This window comes from Merops nubicus, unplaced genomic scaffold, assembly GCF_000691845.1.
Source record: "Merops nubicus isolate BGI_N331 unplaced genomic scaffold, ASM69184v1 scaffold1393, whole genome shotgun sequence".
Classification (NCBI taxonomy): domain Eukaryota; kingdom Metazoa; phylum Chordata; class Aves; order Coraciiformes; family Meropidae; genus Merops; species Merops nubicus.
The window spans coordinates 18,614-32,799 of NW_008598011.1; the positions used below are offsets into that span (position 1 = coordinate 18,614).

The 14,186-nt window shown below is 36.8% G+C and overlaps 1 protein-coding gene across 1 annotated transcript in view; it reads right to left on the reverse strand.

Annotated features, from left to right (window-relative positions):
- Positions 1-14,186, reverse strand: part of SKIV2L2 (superkiller viralicidic activity 2-like 2 (S. cerevisiae)) — a gene marked incomplete at both ends in the record, with an annotated part of 39,873 nt that overhangs the window by 18,269 nt on the left and 7,418 nt on the right. Inside the window, 9 exons of the mRNA XM_008936867.1 lie at positions 5,108-5,233; positions 6,769-6,870; positions 7,921-8,031; positions 9,438-9,517; positions 10,696-10,827; positions 10,957-11,059; positions 11,833-11,931; positions 13,209-13,333; positions 13,691-13,781. Coding sequence (XP_008935115.1) covers positions 5,108-5,233; positions 6,769-6,870; positions 7,921-8,031; positions 9,438-9,517; positions 10,696-10,827; positions 10,957-11,059; positions 11,833-11,931; positions 13,209-13,333; positions 13,691-13,781 — 969 coding nt within the window. The remainder of the gene's footprint in view (positions 1-5,107; positions 5,234-6,768; positions 6,871-7,920; positions 8,032-9,437; positions 9,518-10,695; positions 10,828-10,956; positions 11,060-11,832; positions 11,932-13,208; positions 13,334-13,690; positions 13,782-14,186) is intronic.

Sequence of the window (14,186 nt, forward strand, 5' to 3'; positions counted from 1 at the left end):
TGAAGATTTCTGCTTTATCACAGTTTTTTGTACTATTAGATAACCATGGCATTTCTCATGACTAAGGTAAGAGTTTACACTTACTTGTTACACTTGCTATGGTAGAAATACACACAAAATTACACCATTGCCCAAGGCTTATTACCAATTCCTTTTGCAGACAGGTAGTTTTGCTTAAGTAATAAATTCCAGCAATTTTATCAATTTCCTGTTCCAAAAACTTCCTCCTCTAGTAATGGAAGCTTCTCATCACCTCCTCACCATTTCCAATCTTATATTTATTCTCAGTCAGCACAGATATATTTATTTATATGTAAATACTGCTTTTCACACTAAAGAGAATTTTCTTTGTACCTGGGAGTCTGAAAGGAACAGCCACACGTGATACACAGCAGGTGATTAAAACACAAACTATATTATCATGCTGCCTTAATTATAAGGGAATCATGATTTGCTCTTTTAAATTAATCAACTTTCAACAACTGCACAATGGTCAAATGAGGAAGATGAGCAAGCAGTCAGGAATTTAAAGATAAAAGTATAAAACTGTCTGAATTGCTACTCTGTTCATTTGCCTAGTGCAATTAAACAATCTCAAAGTAAAAATGAAATACAAAAAGACCAAATATATTGTTAAGAGTGACACACAGGCCAAAGAAACACAGTGCTGCCAGCTATAAAGAAAGGCACTGCCAAAGAGCTAGTTGTAGCTAGTGGAGTGTCTCCTACAGCGTAGCATCTGGGCACTTTATGTTCCATATGCAAATGACAAGGAAAGCAGAATATTGTGTATTTTATCTGGCTCAATGAATGTTTTCTTTCAATTTTTCATTCCATCTAGCTTCTCCAGTGAAGCAGTAGAGTAGAAGCAAAGAACTGATACACTCAAATTCAGGGCTCAAAACCCTACACACATTAGGACATTTTATTTCATTATACAGTTATTCATTTCTGTAACACAGTTAGCCTAAGATTTTTTGCCTTTTAGAGACGTAACAGATTACCACTGTTCGGTAACTCAGTTGTCTCTGTAGGAACACTTGCTTGTAACACGGCTAAACTCCATAGCAGTCCATAGCTAGAGAGATGGTGCTCTGGTTTCAAAGGCCATCTAGCGTCAAGGAGAAGCTTTCCACTTCTTACCTAACTAAGACAATGTTGCTAAAGATTTCCATTAAGGAAACAAATAAAAAAATTCCCATCAAATACTTCTTAATATTATGCAAATGTAAAACTAAAATTTGCTGTCTTCAGAAAGCAATTTAATTGTATTGTAAGCATTTTGTTTTAAAGGTTTATGCAAGTCCAGTTTACTAAATATTCAGTGCTCAAGTAAATGCAAACTATAAACAAAAAAGCCTAGTAATACTGCACAAGACAAATGAATGTTACCAAGTTAAAAAAAAATATTTACAAATATCCCTTGTAAGAACTCCATGTAGGACTTGAACTCTGAACTCAGGTCTGAAGCAGGGGACACGATGTCGCAAGGCAGCACAGCTGCAGAACGCTGCCGGCACTCAGGCACCCCCAGAGCTCCCCCTCACCCCCACCAGCCCCAGGCAGCTGCAGACTCCACTCCCAGACACTATGCCCCAGGAAACTGTTTTAATCAGACAAGCATCACAGTTGAAGAGCTAACAAAAAACGTCCTATGTAAATGTCCTATCATTCTCAATATGGCTCATTTATTTCTTCTGAAGTTTTCCCTATAAATCTTTATCTTCCTGGAGCAAAGGCACAATACTGGATGTGGCAGCAAATACAAGACATGATCATAATCTTACTACAGACAAACACTGTCAGTCAGTAAGTAAAACCTAACTCAGACACACTTAACAATGAATTCAGAAAGCAAGTACTGAAGAACTGTTAGTCAACATACACTATTGGCCTGTTTAGGCATGAAGTTTCCTCTAAGTGTTTTGTATTTTAAAAGTAAAACAGAAAGTATTTTCAATGTTGTACTGCTCATCTCCTAGAAGATTACTTCTATTGCCTTTTCAGCAACTGACTGAACAGTTCCTTCACTGTAGTCCCTTTTGATCTTTTTTCAAAGAGATTTTACATTCAGTCCTTCCTCACAAGTGAAGTAGTGTGGAAAATGAATGAAATACTTGCATTTATTCAGATCAGTAGAGAAGAATCAAGAGACAATACAGTAAGCATAAAAGTTTCATTATTTTTCCCTTTTGTTTCCTTATAATTCAAAAGGAAAAAAAAAATCAAGGGGCTTACCCTTTCAATAAAGGAAATACTTTATTATTTCCTTACAACTTAGACAAATACAGAGACAGTACAAGAACTGCAGGTGATCGACTATTCCTTTTTTTCCCATCTTAATTCATTCAGATTAAGTTCTATAGTTCCCAAATTATGATGGACAATCAGGTAGTGAGGTGGATTCTGAACTGGTTGAAAGAAGGAAGTCAGAGTTGCAGTCCGTAGGGCAGAGTCTAGTTGGAGGACTGTATCTAGTGAAGTCCCTCAGGGGTCAGTACTGGGGCCAGTACCATCTGGTACCTAGTACTGGTCCTAGATGGGTACCATCCAATACATGTATCAGTGATCTGGATGAGGGAGCAGAGTGCACTGTCAGCAAGTTTGCTGATGACACAAAACAGGGAGGAGTGGCTGACACACCAGAGGCTGTGCTGACATTCAGTGAGACCTGGACAGGCTGGAGAGATGGGCAGAGAAGAACCAGATGAAGTTCAGCAAAGGCAAGTGTAGGGTCCTGCACCTGGGGAGGAATAGCCCCATGCACCAGTATAGGCTGGGGACAGACCTGTTAGAGAGTAGCACAGGGGTCAAGGACTGGGGGTCCTCGTGGACAGCAGGGTAACCACAAGCCAGCAATGCACCCTCGTGGCCAAGAAGGCCAATGGCACTCTGGAGTGTATTATAAGGGATGTGGTTAGTAGGTCGTGAGAGGTTCTCCTCCCCCTCTGCTCTACCCTAATGAGACCACATCTGCACTATTGTGTTCCATTCTGGGTCCTTCAGTTCAAGAAGGACAGGGAAATGCCTGAAAAAGTCCATTGCAGAGCCACAAAGATGATTAAGGAGCATCTCCCTTATGATGAAAGGCTGAGAGAGCTGGGTCTCTTTAGCTTGAAGGAGAGGAGACTGAGGGGTGACCTCACAAATGTCTATAAATGTCTATAAATATGTAAAGGGCAAACGTCAGGAGGATGGGACCCAGGCTCTTCTCTATGATGTTCAATGAGAGAACAAGGGGCAATAGGTGGAAGCTGGAACATAAGAGGTTCAGCATAAACATTAAAGGAAAAACTTCTTCACCGTGAGGGTGACAGAGCACTGGCACAGGCTGCCGAGAAGGGTTGTGGAGTCTCCTTCTTTGGAGACATTTAAAACCTGCCTGGATGTGTTCCTATGTGACCTGCTGCGGGGTGGTGCTGGCTGGACTCGATGATCTTTTGAGGTCCCTTCCAATCCTTCACATTCTGTGATTCTGTGAAACTACTGAACTTACAAAACAACAACAAAAAAAATTCCAAATAGTTGAACTCAAAGATTAAGCTCATGAAATCTGCGTATAAATAATTGAAACATCCATTCTTCTTAATTTATATTAAATAATTGTAAATAGCTTAACTTTTGGAGGATATTCTTTATAAACTAGATTACACGTACACAAACTTAATGCTGCTTATAAGGAGAGCTTTTTTCTTCTCTCATTTTCTATCTCCTGCTGTTTAATTTTTCAGCTGTGGAAGTACGAATGTATGAAGCTTTTAGTTAAATAAGTATGCCACAAAATTACACCTATTTTTTTAAAATAGTCTTAAATGCTTATAAAAATCCGGCTAAAATACTCAGTCTTCACACATCTGAAGATTCAGCGTATATCACATTCAGTGATATACACATGCATTGTGTGCATGTAAACAAATAAATATATGTCCACTCTACTGAGAAAACACAATCAAATCAAAGCTAAGAAATCAAATCAGAAACTAATGCTATCATACATGAATGTGTTCCAATATTTTTTAAGTTTCTTATTTCACTAATTTCTCATTAGTTAGTCATAATAAAGCTTTCATTTTTCCTCTCGTTCTTCATTTGTCTGAACAAAATAGAGAAGCTTTGGCACCTAATCTTTTTTTGGGCAACAAATACAGGCTTTTTACTAGTATACCCTGATGATGACTTAAGCTGATTCCACAATTCATACAAACTCTAATAATAGTTTAAGTGCTGTTTTAACACAAATTACTTACTAGTTGTACCAAGGCTACAAGCTGCCAAACAGCACACCAAGTAACTCCCCATGTTTCCAATTTTAACACATGTGCTCAATTAACCTAAGTAGCCTAAGACATAAAACACACACAACAGAATATTATGCTTCATTATGGACATTTTTGCCATGGGTTTTAAGTATGATTGTAATGAGTGCAATGTTTCACATTCAAATTATAAAGCAGTTATTGTCATCATCTGTAACAACTTCCATTACTGTTTGGGGAAGCCCTATAATCTAATGCCCATCTCAACACAAGAGTTTCTTTTCAGCTTCTTGCTTTCCAAACCTCAGCATCCGACGAGCACTGTCAATTGCTCCATAGTTAATTTTAGCTCTCTGGCAGTTATCTCGTTCTTCTTACTTATCACATGTACCTCTTTTTTTCTGCATGATTTTGTCAAGTTTGTATATTTCACTGCATATTCCATTCCCAAAGTTTTATTTCACCACAGAACCAAGCCTTTAGTAATTCTTGTGAAAGCTCAGCAAGCCATTTGTAGTTCAGCAATATCCTTGAACTGACCGTGCTCATCAAGAAATGAACATGGCTGCAGCATTATCGACAGCACTAGAGAACAGGACATAGTTCTACCTCTCCTGCCTGAGATCCCTTCTATACAGAGAAGGATGACACTAGTCTTCTAATTTTGTTTCACAATAGACACTCCTGTTTCAGTAAGAATTCAGTGAAAGCCCACACTCCTTTTAGGAGCTGTCATCTCCTACATGCATGATTTACACACTTCTTCTAAAGTGTGTGATTTTACATGTTACATTATCCAAATAAGAATAACCTTTGTGGGGAGGATAAAAGAAAGTTAACTTCTCTCCTACCTTCAAAAGCTGCTTGCCAATTGTTGGACTCATTTTTTCATCCACCATAAGAATTACTATTCCTCTGTCATCCATGCCTCGGCGTCCTGCACGACCTGACATTTGAATGTATTCACCTGAAGATATCTAGGATAAAACGAGAAAAAAAACCCAAACAAATTAACAAACATGGTGCTCTTCACAATTCTACAGTAAACGACCATGACATATAAAAATTACCAAGGGAGAGTTATCTGAGACACAAGCATTCACAGATTGAATTACTACTCATAAATCATCACTGACCTACTAAGATATAAATTCACGACTCTGAATAATGCACATCAGCAGTATAAGCTAACTAATGCTCCCATAGCTACAGTGATTTCCATAACATGCTGCATGATTTTAATACGCACAAGAAACATTTCACCAATATTTTATGTGATGGAAGGTTGCTGGGCATAGTGGAGATTATTAAATACATCTTCAACATACTGGTAACACATCTTCACTGCCTTCAAATAATGTGTAATTTCATTCAAATGCTTCAAATGTAACATTAAAATGCTAATACCTAGCAAAAGTAGTATTTCTATGTTGACTAACCATGAAACTGAAGAGGGTACAAAACACTGGGACATGGACAAGAGCAAGACGTAACTGGTTCCCTATGTCTCAGTAATTTATAAAACAGCTTTTTCTGTCGTCTGTGAAATTTGCATTCTCAACAGCTTCCTGAGTTTCAAGTTCAAATCAGATCACAAAAATCACTTAAGGAAACTGCTACATAATGTTAAAATCAGGAGTTTCACATATCTGATACCTCAAAGGTAGCTAATTCTTGTAAATAATGCATGGTGAAACTGAACAGCCCAAACTAAGATGGAAGATATGTTCACTTCATAATGCACATCAAGTCACTTGTCCTGTTTATCGCAATTTTTCCATCTCTGAAGGATGAACCATGACAGTCATTTATAAAGTTCTGCTGTGATGATTTGTACACCCTTATTACTATTTGAATGTGAACCTTAAACCTGGTTTTAAAGGTGAAAACTTTAAAATCAGTTGTTTTCCAGCTGCTTAAGAACTTGTCTCTTCCTCCGCACATTTCTGTCTTTCTGTGGGCTACCCAAAATACTCCACTATAACAGAACAACCAATTCTGCCCTTGTCTAGATAGTCCTGCTCTGGCAGGGGGTTGGACTCAATCTCTGGAGGTCTCTTCCAACCCCTAACATTCTGTGATTCTGTGAATACTGCCCCGAGGTAAATGATCTCTTTTCCTGGGTCTGTCAGAACTTAAATCTAGTGATCGCTATGAAACGATACTGAGCCCACTTATTCTCCACATTGTTCTGACACAGCAGAAAACACTCAGTCTCCCAGTTTAGGACAAATTGTGCAGAAGTCATACTCTAATCAAATGTCCACTGCTAACTTGCAATCAATGCCCTTTTGCTGTTATCTGTTAAAACAAATAATCTCATGTGTAATCTGAGGAATCCTGCTTTCAGGAATTTGTACCTTAATGGTAAATGAATCAGTGAACAAAAAAAGATTTTTTTGAAAGAAAAAGTTGTTTTCTACTACGTTGAAGTGGATATGTCAAAAGTAAAATCCTATTAAAGTTTAAATAAAGCAATCCAGTTATTCTACAGCACCCATTTTTTGCTTACCCATCGGAAATCTTTTCCATCAAATTTGCTGGCACTTGTAAATAGCACAGTCCTGGCTGGCATATTAATTCCCATAGCAAAAGTCTCCGTTGCAAATAAGGCCTAAATAAACAGACTGAAGTTAAGCAAGCAAAAAGAATAGCTCTTAAGCAAACATGTAAATAGTCAGAGATTGCTACATAAAACCTTTCCAGATTTTAGTACTTATGTACAGTCAACATAGCCACATTCAATACTCAAAAGCTGGACCAGAAAAATTCTTTCCCCCTTCCCTTATTTCCTCTGGTAAAGCAAGAAAACTAGTTAGATGGGACCATGTGAAAAAATTCCAAAGAAAAAACAAGTGGGTGTAAATTATATTAATGAAAAATAACAATTCTCACATTAAAATCTGCAAGAAAACAGCAGTTAGCTACCAAAAAAACACCTTTAATCTAAGGTTAGATGTTTCTGAAAGCATATCCCTTAGAGCAACCAACGGACAGATTAGTAAATGTGTAGAGTCATTTATAGGAGTAAAATGTATCATGAAATAGTTGAAGAAAATTTTAGACATGGGAAGTTTAAATACTTCAGAATAAAATCTGGAACTCTTAAAACTAGAGCTGTTACTGTGCACTAAAACAAGACATCGAAGGCAAAGTACTAAAGATTACCAACTTTTCCTTCGAGAGAAAAAAAAAAAACAACGCAACAGCTTCAAGAATTGTTTTTTTTCAGACAGAGATGGAGGCTTTTAAGCAAGTACTTGCATTTCTCAAGGGAAGGGAGGTGCAAAAGCAATTAACCTATGCCACTGAAACAGCTACACACTTCCAGAGGTGCTGTATGTCTGCAGAAGCCACTGAGCAGACCCACAGAACAAGAGCCTTTCCTTCCCAGGTGCACACGGCTGTTTTCAGAATAGCCTACTTCAAAAAATGTTTTTGGTATGCACTAAGCCTTATACTTCCTGAATACCTCACTTTCTAAACCCAAAGTGTTTTTCAGTTGGGCATATGCAATGGCTCTTTCACCTTTTTCACCCAAGAAGCAGATCTCCACTCCAGTACTAAGTGTACAGTTTGAGCTAAGATATGCTTCTCATTTTTTCAGGATTACCAACTGTGTATTTACAAGACAGAAAAAGCTACACAGACATGAAATATATACCTTTATTAGCCCCTCAGAGAAAAGAATTTCTATGGTTTCTTTTAAGATAGGCAGCAGACCGCCATGATGGATACCAACTCCTCGCTTCAGAAGAGGAAGAACATGCTCAACCTGCGAAGAAACAAATAGCAGTAAACATATTTTACTATCTGTTTTTAAAAAATAAAACCTGTACTGAAGATTTCAACGCTGCCCTTAATGTTCATGTAATGCACTATTGCCTGATTTTAAATCCAGTAAGTACCTCTTCAATACTACTTCCCAGTTAGAACTGGGAATGATATGAAAGGTAAAGCCAGAGGCCAATCTTTTCTGTAGATTAGTATATATAGAGTTAGACCAGCTGTGAAGCTATACCCTAATTTACTCGTGCAGTTAGTTTTACATGAGGCAACCTTTTTTTTTTTTTTTAATAGAGGCAAATCTAAATATTGTCTTTGGAAGTCATGATTCTGATACACGAGACCATCTTGATTCAGTTTTAGTCCAGTTCCACTTATTGGTGTGTGCTGTGAAACACTGATGTCAGCACCTATGGGAGCCATATAAGAAAATTCAGGCCATAAGTGGCTGAATTAATCTCTTAAATTATAAAAACTTTACACTTCAACCAAATACCTGCATAAATTTCCCTTTGTCTCTTGGTTTTTAATTTTAAAGCAAAGATCCTCATTAACTATCTGCTAACACTTGGTTACCATCCCATACCCAATTCTGAGAACATACTTTTGAGACATTGTCCACAGAGACCAAAACAGGTTACTTGGATATAATGCCACTGTTAAAAACTTAATAAAAAAACCCCAAACAAACAGCACACACCATCTTACATATTGGATTCTTATTTTCTGTTTTTCTCGACTTCACAAACAAAGCAAATGTGGTATCTGAAGCAAGCAGGCATGGCCGAAAATTAAATGGTTGGGTTTTTTTTCATTAAGTTGCCGTATCCACAATAAATATCACTACACTAAGAAATGATGGACACAAACAAATAAAGAGCAGGGTAGAATGAAATTGTAGATTTCGTGTTTGTAACAAAAGTACACAACCCTATATGATTCTGACAATTTAGAAGCTTGTGTTTTTCCACTGTCAAGATAGTCACTATGCTTAATCTTTATACAATAAATTAGAAAGTAGATGCATCAATTCAACTTTTTGAAAGGCTCAGAAGTCACTACCTGGTAAAGTGCACACTGCACTCTCATTTGAACTACTTCCAGACAGTTTGAACCCAGGTATCTCTTTAGGAGCCCGCAGGCTTATTTAATTCAAACCATATTTAATTCTAATAATGGAGTAGGAACTCCAGGTTAAGTCTGGCATATGTCATTCGCTGGAATCACAACTGAAAGGAATCCTGATCACATGAAGCAATACAAGAGATATTAAAAGATGGGGAGATGAATGAGAATATCCAGTTTATGCTTTCTGTACCTGTCTTAAAGGACCCACAGCCTCAAAACTTCAGAAAACAAAGGAGCAGCAGCTACCCCTGTTAAATCTCCACTCACCTGAGGAAGCTTTTTGTCTTCATCTGACAGACAATCAATTGCATTATTGAACACTTCTTCAACCATCTTTTTCTCCTCATCTAAGAATGCAATTTTTAAGTTACTACAAAGTCTAGAAGACTAACAGCATGTAAATGAAGTGTTACCACACTCTAATATTTAGAAAAGTTTAAAACAAAAATAGCACATAAGACTCTGAAATCTACACAAAACCACCTGCATCAGATCATACAAGACTTGAATGTAAGCCTCAAGGAGCCTAACAGTAGCCAGAACTACATGCTCAGGGAAAAGGAAAAGAGAGCAAACCTGGCAGAATAAGCCAAACATCAGCTACTTCTCAGCTTGGGATTTCCCCATTTTATTTTTTTTCTGTTTATTTCATAAACCTCCTCCTGTTTCTCTTCTGCCTACTCGTCCATGTCTACATGGACATAGAGGGTCTTCCTCTTCCCTGTTAATTCTCAAAGCTTACATCCTTTCTACTTCAGTAGCACAAATACCAAGAATATATGTTCAAAGGTATGACTGAAGAAAAAAAAACAAAAATGCATCTCCAAACTTGTGCATAGCTTTACATTTTCTGACAGAAACAGCTGCATTATTTTGCAACACTGAACCATAATGTGCAAAGACTGGAGCAAGTAAGCAAGCAAGAACCCTGAGCAGTTCACAAACACGGTATGTTGATTTTCCTTATTTTTCTTACAACTCTTAAGATTTCCAAGAAGCAATGAACTTAAACATATTTTCCAAGCTCTGTCTTAATCCAAACAGAAAAAAAAACCTTCTTTGTTTATCTTTTACTCTGAGAAGGAGGGGGAAATAAAGAAAGAAAACTCAACAGTTGAGACAGAACAGTCTAGCGGTTTGTTACACAGTTATGAAAGAATAGTCATTTTTCTCATGGAGGTAAATGAAAAACTGAGGAAACAGACTTGCTAGAATCAGTCTTCTCCCATTATATGTAGAATATTCTAGGAACTCGCATGCTATTATTACAGAGAACAGGATTTTGGGGAAGGAAATCAATTTTAAAAGAGGAACAATTGAACATTGTGATGATCAAAGTATTCTGTGCACCAACAGTTTCCTACTGAAAACAGCCTGATATACAGGCATAATAAATGAAAAAGCAATACGTATTTTTCATTTGTTTTTACACAGTAAGTCCAAAAGGAAATTGAAATATCTAAGCAGAGTAGTATTTCACATCAGACCACATTTGTGACTACAACTATATTTTATTTATCTGTACCTGTATTGAAATCTAACTTTGTCATCTGAAGTGCATAGGCTTCACAGTCTTTTTTACTGAAGCTGAAAATAATCACAGGCTGGAAATTCCTTTCCATGATCATCTTCACAATCTTAAAAACATTTGAAGGACCTGCAGATAGACAAAATTTCTTTTAAGTTAGTGTAATCGAAAAACTCTCTTATGGAATAAGATAGACAAGCAAAGCTTGCACACAAGTTACTCTGATGTAATATACAAAAAAATGGGATTCAAACTCACCTTTTATTCCTCCTTTCCTGCCTTTCTGGTCCCCTTTTGCTAAGTCTCCTGCATCTCTAAGCACTTGCATGGCTGTATTAAAATTGTCTTCTCTGAAATCTCCCTAGATATAAAACACAACCTTTGTAAGCAACTTCTTCTTACATAGCCCACTTAAAGATCCTTGTTCTTCTCATAACCAGTACTATCACCCCATATTTACAGGCAGGACAGAAACAATATGTAAGACAGCAAACGAGTTTACTGGGTCAGTGGTACAGCTCAATTACAGCAGTGTCTCTGAAGTTACTGCATGTTGTTCTATACACCACACCATCACCCATGCTAGACCTGCTGTATCACAACATCAAAACTGATTTTTAGGAATATCTACACAAAACTACATTGTCCAATGAAGAACCAGCTTCAAGCACAGTGCTACTGTTAATGGCATTAGCTACTGGTGTGCCAGTGATGAATTTTAAACAAGTTGTTTAAAAATCATTCAAAGACACAAAAATATTTTATCCCCTTAACCAAAGTAAAATTTAAATGCTAATATGATTTCTTTTGAGCGAGGAACAGTACAATAAACATCAGCTACTTTGCAGATTTACAGAAAGCAGCATGCACTGTAGAAAACAGAGCACGGATGAGGGCACTCAAGACATCTCAGCAAAATATTATTCAGCTGACTACATGACATGAGGTAATAAAACCAACCTCTTCTCTGAGAATTCAAAAATCTAACAGGAATTCAGACATCACTGTGACCCATTTGTGCCTTCATTTTAAAATAAACATCTTTTGCATAGCAAATCCAAACTTTGCAAGACATCAAGCTTGTGACTGATATGCAAGGAAAAAGATCTTTCAAACAAATGGAGTATTCCTTACATTTTCATCAACAACCAGATGGAGTCCATCTCCTCCTGCTGGGAATATATAATGCTGCAGTGGAGTGGGTCGATAGTCAGTATAAATCACATGGCAAGGCTATAAAGAAAGAACAGCATATACATAAATATTTAGTGTTTCTAATTGCATTATAAAAATTCTTGGTTGATTGAAGATCAATAAATTACTATTAAAATACATCTTTTTAAAGGCCAGAAGGACTCACAGAAACTACAAAGAAATTCTCTGTCCTTAACACAGATTTAGTATTAATGACATTGATTAAGGAAATGAAAGTTTGCGAATCCTTTAGAAGAACAAAAGCTGGCTACAAAATTCTTCTTCATTAACACAAAAACTAAGGACAAGTACTATTTCATTCTGTAGTATTTCATTGTATTATTAGACTCAATATCCTAACATCTTTTATAACCAAAGGAAAACCTTCTGTTTTGTAAAAAAACTGCAGTATTTCTTATACCACCTAAAAAATACACAGTAGACTTTTAAAAAACATTTAAAGTTTTAATGCATAGTGAAAGATTATTTAGGAAAAAAAAAAACTTCCTTTTATATCTTAAATATTATGTAGATTTGCTTTTAAACTGTGATTTTTTTAAAATCACAGTCTAATGTTCTGCAAAATAAAGCCAAGGTTTTGTGTCAAAATTAATCAGACATCTCTTGTACTACACCCCTTTCACCACAAACAACATAAGAATCAATCTCTGGGATATTTTTAAAATGGGCCCAACCTCTTGTGGGTATTAATTTCCTGAGTTCAAATTCTCACATTATTTTCTGCAAAAGTATCTCTTAAAAAAAATAAACAATCAAAAAAAACCACACACACAAAAAAAAAACACAACACAAATAAAAATAAAATAAACCAAATGGTTATGGGACAGGACAGATTTCTTACAGTCCTCTTTTCTCATTTTATTTGATTGTATATATAGTATTTATAATAGTTCCTATGGATTTATGATTTACTTCTGATTTCCGCATGGCCTTTTAATGAGCTCTTCAAGCAAATTCTCAAAAAAAAAACTCATCTGTCACCCTCTGAAAATCAAGGTACATTTATTGTGCTTCATAATTCAGAGTCTATGCTGAAATCAAGCCAATGTCTGAACAACTGTGGAAAATAAACTTCAAATAAACAGTTTTAATGTTACTATGGAGAAGCAACAGCCAGTAAGTACAGCCGCAAATGCCAGCAGTACAACCAGAGGCGCCAAGAGTGATCTGTTCCATCATTTACAAGTGATCAGATGACTAAAGGGGTATTCAAAGGTTCAGCACTCATCAATCAAAGGGACGGTATGATGCCACAAGACAACGAGAAGGGAGACAGAGCACATCAGACACATCACCTGTTTGTGAAGATGGCAGATCCATTCAGCAAACTGACGGGCATTTGGAATAGTTGCAGAAAGGAACACGTAATGAACATTGTCAGGGAGCAAAATGATTGTCTCTTCCCAAACAACACCACGTTCTGAAAATAGAAAATTCAGATGGGATAGGTACATGATTAAAGGCTGTTTTTCAGCTCTGAAGCCAAAGAACAGCAGGCTTAAAGACAAAATAAAACAAAAAATATAAAAAAGCCTCCCCTACAGAAAAAGGACATACCAAATACCCTCAAAGTGCTTGCCTTGGCAAAGGAAATGCAGAATGAAACACGCCATAACTACCTTATACACATGTAGTAGAAAAATTCTGAACAATTTATGCACAAAGATGACGGGTTTAATTTGGGAGAGTAGGATAAAGATTTAATTCTTCAGAAGAAAAAAATTATTATTGGGGGGAAAAGAAAATCTTGAAAGGAAGGATTGCCCACATAGGATACCTGAATCTCTCATGTAGTGGATTTCATCAAAAATAACCCACGCAACTTCTCGCATAACCTCGGAACCTCTGTAGAGCATACTCCTCAAAATCTAGAGAATGAAGAAAACAACTGATATCCATCACACGAAATAACAGTCATACGTTACAGAGGTGACAGTAAGAAACTGCCAGAATTTTTGGTTCACTTTTACACAGTACTATGACATCTTATTTTGCACAAAGCTTAAGAGCATTTCAAGACTGACTGCGAGTTGGCTTCAGCTGACTGCAATCTAACAAATATGATACAAGATTAGCAGATTTCCCTTCAAGAACAGTGCAGGAAATTGAAAGAAAAAAACCACCATTTTCCTCCAAGCCAATATTTGTTACAGGTCTACAGCCCTATTTCTGTCAGGCCTTCTTCCCCTCATCCTAAAAAACAAAGTCTCCGTAATTAAGAGGAAATAATTTGTCAGAAATCAAGGCAACCTGGCTTGCCACTCCAATCTTTC